This window comes from Puma concolor, chromosome C2 (genome assembly GCF_028749965.1).
Source record: "Puma concolor isolate L17-30 chromosome C2, mPumCon1.1.hap2, whole genome shotgun sequence".
NCBI classification, from domain to species: domain Eukaryota; kingdom Metazoa; phylum Chordata; class Mammalia; order Carnivora; family Felidae; genus Puma; species Puma concolor.
In genome coordinates, this window is record NC_141675.1 from 113,949,149 (window position 1) to 113,957,817 (window position 8,669).

At 37.5% G+C, this 8,669-nt stretch overlaps 1 protein-coding gene across 1 annotated transcript; it reads right to left on the reverse strand.

Moving 5' to 3' along the window:
- LOC112849830 (olfactory receptor 5AC1-like) lies at positions 1 to 924 on the reverse strand. The gene has a single exon (XM_086720248.1). It carries the CDS (start codon positions 922 to 924, stop codon positions 1 to 3), a length of 924 nt encoding a protein of 307 aa, XP_086576374.1.
- Between the last annotated feature and the right edge of the window lie 7,745 nt (positions 925 to 8,669).

Below are 8,669 nucleotides of genomic sequence, written 5' to 3' on the forward strand. Positions count from 1 at the left end.
TTATTTCTTTATCACTTTTCTCAGTGCACCTAAAACTTCCTTGTTTCTTAGGCTATAAATAAAGGGGTTTAGCAGGGGGATTATAACCGTGTAGAACAATGAATACATTTTATCCTGATATTGATCTGGCCCAGACCCAGGACGCACATACATGAAGAAGAGAGTGCCATAGAACAAAGAGACAGAGAGCAGGTGGGCGCTGCACGTGGAGAAGGCTTTACTCCTGCCCTTCTCAGACTTCTTTTTCAGGATGGCAAAGAGGACACGGGTATAAGACACCATGATGGTCGTAAAAGTAAAAGCTTGTATACAAGCAGCAAAAATAAAAATCACCAATGCATTAAGAGATGGGTCAGTGCAAGAAATTGTATATAGTGACAAAATTTCACAGTAGAAATGAGGTATTATATTGGACCTGCAGAAGGTTAATCTAAACAATAATCCCACATGAATGACGGGATGCAGAAAACCAATCGCATATGACACACTTATCAACCAGGTACAGAGTCGGTTGGACATCACCACTGGATAAAGCAAGGGGTTGCATATGGCTGCGTAGCGGTCATAGGCCATCACTACCAAGAGGAAACACTCTGTGGTGGCACTGGAAGCAAAAATATAAAATTGGGTGATGCATTTAGCCAGGGATATCATGTGATTGTTAGATAAAAAATTCATTAGCATCTTTGGAGTCACAGAGGATGAGGAACAGGCATCTGCAAGGGCCAAACTAGCAAGGAATAAGTACATGGGGGTGTGAAGATGGGGGTCCTTCCAGGTGAGGAAAGTCAGTCCGAGGTTGCCCACCATGGTGGTGAGGTAGATGACCAAGAACACCAGGAACAGGGGGGCCTGCATTCCTGAACGATCTGTCAGTCCTGTGAGAACAAACTGCGTCACCTGTGTCTTGTTTGTCTCCATCATATCCACTCAGGCTGATTACTACCATGAGAGAATAGGTAAAGGAAAAAAAACAATCAAAGGTCATGAAAACTGGTATTGAATGGTAATGTCTGTTCCCTATTTCAGATGTCACTTTCTCAACAAATATGAAGGGACAGTGTTTCTCTTTTTTACAAACACACTTAAGGGCATTAAGTATATAATAAATAATTTTGAGAAAGATTTTTTAAAAAGGCTTTTAAGTACATACATATTTGGAATTGAATATATTAACAGTGAATTGTTTTTCAGAACTGAGAATAAAAACATACATTTTATATGAAAGTCTCTAAAAACAGCAGCAGTTCAGTTTCAAAAGTGTTATTATTACCCTTTTTCAGAAAATCTTGTGTATCTTTTCTATTGAATGAAAAATGGACTCTGTCTTTGATATTAGTGATATACATCATTCAGTTCCTTTAAGGCATTAATAGGTTAAATAAGAAGACAGTAAATTAATATTGCATTACTGTTTTTACTGTCCATTATCATTGTTATTTGATTATATATTCATATAAATCACCCCAGATACCTAATCAAGTCTTTTGATTTTATATTACTCAAAACCACTCTTAATTTCTAATTAACGCTTTTTAATTATCCCCAATAAACTCTCATATGTGAATATAATCATTCATTCAGTCACCAAATATCTGTGTAGTACCTCCTCAGTTAGAACGCTGTCATTCTTAGCTCAGTCACACGTAGAAACTCTACCTGGTGTCGCACCCAAGGTAAAAAAATAAAAGCCTCCCTTTGAAGAGGAGTGAAGAAACAAAGACACCACCAGCTTATTTACAGGTTTGGGAAGGATCCAAAGGCGGTCATTTTATAGGCCAAATAAAACAATTACCATCCAATTAACTGAGAATATGTTTTAATATTTCAGAGGCACAAATTCTAAAGTGATTGGAAGGATTTTTCTTTTCCTGTTCTTTTTGGGATTACACGTAGGACTATCAAAGTCAAGGTGGAATGAAACATTACAAATGACACCACAGTAGAAAAAATAACCAGTGTTTTGAAAAGGTGGATTCAATTTAAATAGTAGAAATTATAAATTTTGTTTAAAGGCAAAGCAAATGAAAAAAGATGAATCACAGTAATAGGTAATGACTAACATAAATCCAGTCAAGACAGATAAGAGTCCCAGACTAAAAATGTATCCACGAGTTTTACAAGCCTAAGGAAGCAAGTGAGAAGGCTAGATCTTGTGGAGACCCAGGAGAAGAAAACCTCAGTCCTCACCATCACAATGCATTTCACAAATAATGCACAAGTCTGAACATAAAATATGTTTTGTGTATTCAGATCCCTGCCTTGGTATCTAAAACAGGATCTACCCATTTACAAACAGCTGATCTAAATATATAACCATTCAAAGGAATATTTCCCGTTCTTAGATTCACAGCTCCCAGGCTTTCATACCAAGACCACCCAAGTGGGTATCATTCTATCGCATATGTTTAGTTCTTTTTTTTTTTTAATTTTTTATGTTTATTTATTTCTGAGACAGAGAGAGACAGAGCATGAGTGGGAGAGGGGCAGAAAGAGAGGGAGACACAGAATCAGAAGCAGGCTTCAGGCTCCGAGCCATCAGCCCAGAACCCGATGCAGGGCTCAGGCTCACAGACCGCAAGATCATGACCTGAGCCGAAGTCGGTCGCTCAACCGACTGAGCCACCTAGGCGCCCCATGTTTACTCCTATAACCCAGTCACCAGTTCTGTACAGAAGCTGAAGACTTCATTCCCCAAGTCTGTACTGGCCTGAAACATTTCCCTAAAGTGCCAGCTTGGTGATTCAAAGACAGAGAACAGTACAGAAAATTGAGGGAAGACAGAGTTTGTGAAATATTCAGTTCTAATGAGAATAATGTTTGAACAATAAAAATACATATGAGAATTGAGGTATTTTCTATAAAAAGTCACCTGGAATTTTTTCCCCTGTAAAAAGGAAACCATTTGGAGGAAAACTGTTCTTCTCAATCTTCACTGGAAATAGAAAAAGAGAAAACGTGTTTGAGATTTACATTAGACCTTAAGAAACAGAGACGCTGTTAGTATCAGCAGTAATCATCAAATAAGCACGCTGCTGTCACATCGCTACAAACACCCTATTATCCTTATTTTCCGCTCTTCACAGAATATAACAAGTTGTGGCTCTTAATAGTTGTGGCGAACTCTTTTGTGTGTGTGTGCATGTTTCCAGCAAAGTATCATCTTAAAAAAGATCCAAGTTGAAGGGGAAATCATACACTCCTTTAAAAAACCCCATAACTCTATGATTCTTAACAGTTAGAAATCTTCCTCGTTCTGTTTGTGTTTCCATGTAAATGAAATGCCAGAATGAATTTTAATTTTCAAAGACACAAAAAATATTAAATGTGTTTTATAATTCATTATACTGCCCCCCCAAATTAACAATAATGTAACAATATTTCAGAGGCTTTGAATCTCTATTCCACTTCTGAATTGGCAAGTAATTATGAGCTTTATGACCCTTGTTTTGAGGTTCTCATCTAAAGCACCAGATTTTCTAAGGTACATTTCCACCCACAGTCTGTGTGACTATGACCCCCCTCTGCTCTTTAGTAGGTAGCATAAGCATGATAGTAAAGCACACAATGCCATAACTGAATTGCCTGAGTTCAATTCTTCATTCTACAAAGACATAGCTTGATGTCTAAAAGTTTTCAGAGGAAACACACATAATGTTTATTTAGCTATTCAATTCAGGATGTTCCATTTGGAAACTAAATCATCTGAAAAATATTTTTCACGAATTTTGATAGCTCATGAAAAACTCTTGGTACTAAAATGGAATTTTCTAATAGTTTGCTTGGAAAGAATAATTTACAATAAAATAAAGTACTGTATTCTCACCTAATGCTTATAAGAAGATGCAGAGATGCCATAAAATATAAATTTTCATGAAGAGCTCTTAAGATACAAGAAAAAAATGTCAAAGACAACTATTTGTTTCATGTTATTTTTCTTTGAAAAATACTGTTTGGAAGGGAAGATATTTATTTCTTCCCATCTTCAAACCTGTTTGTGAACATAGTATTGAAATTCCCTCAATGGCACCAAAAGATTCCCTGTAGAATGAAGTCAACCTACTGGGCATTATAGGCATAATCAACAAATCACTTCTAACATAGACTTTTGTGACTGTTCTTTTTATAGCTTCTTTCTTTCTTCTGCAAACAAAAACATTACAGGTTAATGGCAGAAAAAACAATGAAAATGCAAAACAGCAAAAAGAAAACAAACTGCTATAATTCGCTAATCACTGATAAAAACAGTTAACTTTTTAGTATATATTTCTGCCATCATTTATCTATACATGTAGCTATTTTTATGTATACTTTATTATATGTAATTAATACATATATTTATATTTACATAATAATATAAACATTTTATATATACATATAAAAATAAAATTATGGCACTGCTATACATAATTTTTCATAAACCAGTTTTTATTTAAGTGTGGTTGGCATACAATATTATATTAGTTTCAGGTGTACCACAAAGTGATTTGACTTTTTTTTAATGTTTATTTATTATTGAAGGAGAGAGAGCGTGAGCGGGGAGGGGCAGAGAGAGAGAGGGAGTCACAGAATCTAAAGTGGGCTTCAGGCTCTGAGCTGTCAGCACAGAGCCCGATGCAAGGCTCAAACTCACGAGCAGTGAAATCATGACCTGAGCTGAAGATGGACGCTTAATTGACTGAGCCAACCCAGGTGCCCCAATTTGACATTTATGTAAGTTATGAAATGATCACCATGTTAGGTCTAGTTAACATCTGTAATCATGTATAGTTACTACAATATTATTGACTATATTCCCTATGCTGTACTTTACATCTCCATAACTCACTTATTTTATAGCTGGAAATTTATATCTCTTAATCTCCACCTATCTCGCCTATCCCCCTAACCCTTTTCCTCCGGCAAACAACAGTTTGCTCTCTGTATTTATGAGTGTGTTATTGTTTTATTTCTTCTTTTTTTTAGATTTCACATATAAAGTAAAATCATACAGCATTTGTCCTTCTCTTTTTTACTTATTTCACTTAGCATAATACCCTCTAGGTTCATGCATGTTGTAGCAAATAGCAAGATTTCATTCATTTTATGGTTGAATAATATTCCATTGATGTGTGTGTGTGTGTGTGTACACAATACACACACACATATCACATCTTTATCCACTCATCTATTAATGGACACTTAAGTTGCTTTCATATCTTGCAGTTGTAAATAATGCTGAACATAAGGGTGTATATATCTTTTTGAAATTATTTCATTTTCTTTGAGCAAGTATTCAGAATTGGAATTACTGGATTGTATGGTACTCCTATTTTTAATTTTTTGAGGAAACTCTATACTGTTTTCCACAGTGCCTGCACCAGTATTCCCACCACCAGAGCACGAGGGTTCCCTTTTCTCCATATCTTCACCAACACTTATTTCATGTCTTTTTGATATTAGCCAGGTGTGAGGTAATATCTCATTTTGGTTTTGATTTGCATTTCCTTAAGGCTTAGCATTGTTAAGTATTTTTTCATATATCTGTTGGTCATCTCTATATCTTCTTGGGAATATGTCTGTTCAGGTCCCCTCTCCATTTTTTAAACAGATTGTTTGATTTATTTTTCTTTTGGTGCTGAATTGTATGAGTTCTTTATATATTTTGGATATTTAACTCCTATCAGCTATATCATTTGAAAATATCTTCACCCACTAAGAAGGTTGCCTTTTTGTTTTGTTGATGGTTTCCTTTGCTGTGCAAAAGATTTTTAGGTTGACATAGATGCAAATGTTTTGCTTTTGTTGCATTTGCCTGAGGAAACAGGTCCAAAAATTATTGCTAAGACCAATGTCCAACACGTTACTGCTTGTTTTCTTTTAGGAGATTTATGGTTTCAGGTCTTACATTTAGGTCCTTAATCCATTTTGAGTTTATTTTTGTATATAGTATAAGAAAATGGTTCAGGTCCATTCTTTTGCTGGTAGCTGTCACATTTTCCCAGTACCATTTATTGAAAAGATTGTCTTTTCCCCACTTTATATTCTTGGTCCTTTTTGTAGATTAGTTGACTGTATAATATGGGTTTATTTCTGGGCTCTCCCTTGTGTTCCATGGATCTATATGTGTAGTTTGTGCCAGTGCCATACTGTTTGAATGTAGATAATATATTTTGAAATCTGAGGATTTCAAATCTTAGGATGATTTGTTCTAGTTCTGTGGAAAATGCCATTCATATTTTGATAGGGATTGCATTGAATCTATAGATTGCTTTGACTAGTAAGGACATTTTAGCAACATGAATTCTTTCAATCCACAAGCACAGTTTATCTTTTTATTTATTTTTGTCATCTTCAATTTCTTTCATCAATGTCTTCTAGTTTTCAGAGTACAGGTTTTTCAACTCCTTGGTTAATTTATTCCTAGGTATTTATTCTCTTTGATATAAATGTAAATGGAAGTATTCTCTTGATTTCTTTTTCTTATAGTTTATTATTAATACATAGAAATACAACAGATTTCTGTATATTAATTTTCTATCCTGAAACCTTAATTAATTCATTTATTAGTTCTAAATATTTTTCGTAGAATCTTTAGCATTTTCTATATGTAGTATCATTTCATTTGCAAATAGTGATAGTTTTACTTCTTTTTCCCAGTTGGATGCTTTTTATTTCTTTTTCTTGTTTGATTTATAAGGTAGGCTTTCCTATTAAGAAAAAAGAAGAATTCAAAATCTAAAGTGATGGTCATGAATGTTTGATCAATTTTAGTGCTTTGTCTCTCAAAATGTGACCCAAACCACATCTGCATCAGAATCAGCTGAGATGCCTCTGAATAATGCAGAACCTCAAGCCCACCGATGATCTACTGAATCTAATACCTGTGGTCTTGTGCACAACAAAGTTTAAGAATGAAAATGTTGACTCAGAGGGGAAGATGGCAGTGTAGGAGGACACTAGGCTCACCTCGTCCTGCTGATTGCTTAGATTCCACACACATCTGCCTAAATAACCCAGAAAACCACCAGAAGACTAGCAGAACGGAGTCTCCAGAGCCAAGGTAGACAAGAGGCCCACAGAAGAGGGTAGGAAGGGCGGAGAGGCAGTGTGCACTACACGGACTGGCAGGAGGGAGTTGGGGTGGTGGAGAGGCAGACCACTGGGCAAGGCAGAGCCCCTGAGTCTGGCTTGTAAAAGCAGAGGGGCTGGACTTCGTGAATTCTGATAGCCATCAGGATTTAACATCTGGAATGTTAAAAGTCAACAGCTCTGCTCTCGCAGAGCAGGGAGGGCGAGAGGATGCCAGGAGGGAGAGTCGTTGAGCCCTGAAAGACAGAGCTCAGCTCAGTGTAGGAACAAAGGCCCTGGCAAGCGCCATTCCCCTCTCCCACCCCCAGATGAAATTCCAAAAGGAACCAGTTCCCATCACTGAACTTGCTTGCACGGCGCAAAGGCCCAGTGCTGTGCTTCTGTGGATCCATCCCTCCGATGGGCCTGCCTCCCTCCTGGTGCTGCAGGGCCCCTCCCCCAGGGGACCACTAACTGCAAAGCGAGCTAAGCCTTCCCCTCCTGTCCCTGTGCAACTTGCGGATCCACCCCAGCTAATACGCCCTTGACCAGATCCCATCAAAGCAGCACCACAAGCCTGGCAGTGTGCAAGTAGCCCAGACAGGGGCCACACCACTCCACAGTAAGTCCTGCTCCTGGAAGAGGGGAAGGTAAGGTACACACCAGTCTGACTGTGGCCCCAGTGGTGGGCTGGAGGCAGACATCAAGTCTGACTACAGCCCGCCCACCAACGCAAGTTACTCCGACACCAAAGGGGAAGAGCCCTGCAGTTCTGCACCACTCCAGGACTATCCAAAATGACGAAATGGAAGAATTCTCCTCAAAATAAACTCCAGGAAGTAGTGACAGCTAACGAACTGATCAAAAACGATTTAAGCAATATAACAGAACAAGAATTTAGAATAATAGTCATAAAATTAATCGCTGGGCTTGAAAAAAGCATAGAGGACAGCAGAGAATGTATTGCTACAGAGATTAAGGGACTAGGAAATAGTCATGAGGAGCTAAAAAATGCTATAAATGAGGTGCAAAATAAAATGGAGGTGGCCATAGCACAGATTGAAGAGGCAGAAGAGAGAAGAGGTGAAGTAGAAGATAAAATTATGGAAAAAGAGGAAGCTGAGAAAAAGAGAGATAAAAAAATCCAGGAGTATAAGGGGAGAATTAGAGAACTAAGTGATGCAATCAAATGGAACAATATCCATATCATAGGAATTCCAGAAGAAGAAGAGAGAAAGAGGCTGAAGGTGTACTTAAATCATAGCTGAGAACTTCCCTGATCTGGGGAAGGAAAAAGGCATTGAAATCCAAGAGGCACAGAGAACTCCCTTCAGACATAACTTGAATCAATCTTCTGCACAACATATCATAGTGAAACGAGCAAAATACAAGGATAAAGAGAAAATTCTGAAAGCAGCTAGGGATAAACAGGCTCTAACTTACAAAGGGAGACCCATAAGACTAGTGGCAGACCTATCTACTGAAACTTGGCAGGCCAGAAAGGAATGGCAGGAAATCTTCAATGTGATGAACAGAAAAAATATGCAGCGAAGAATCCTTTATCCAGCAAGTCTGTCATTCAGAATAGAAGGAGAGATAAAGGTTTTCCCAAACAAACA

Excerpts from the sequence above, each read along its gene's own strand:
- LOC112849830 (XM_086720248.1), bottom strand. The coding sequence starts at position 924 with ATGATGGAGACAAACAAGACACAGGTGACGCAGTTTGTTCTCACAGGA.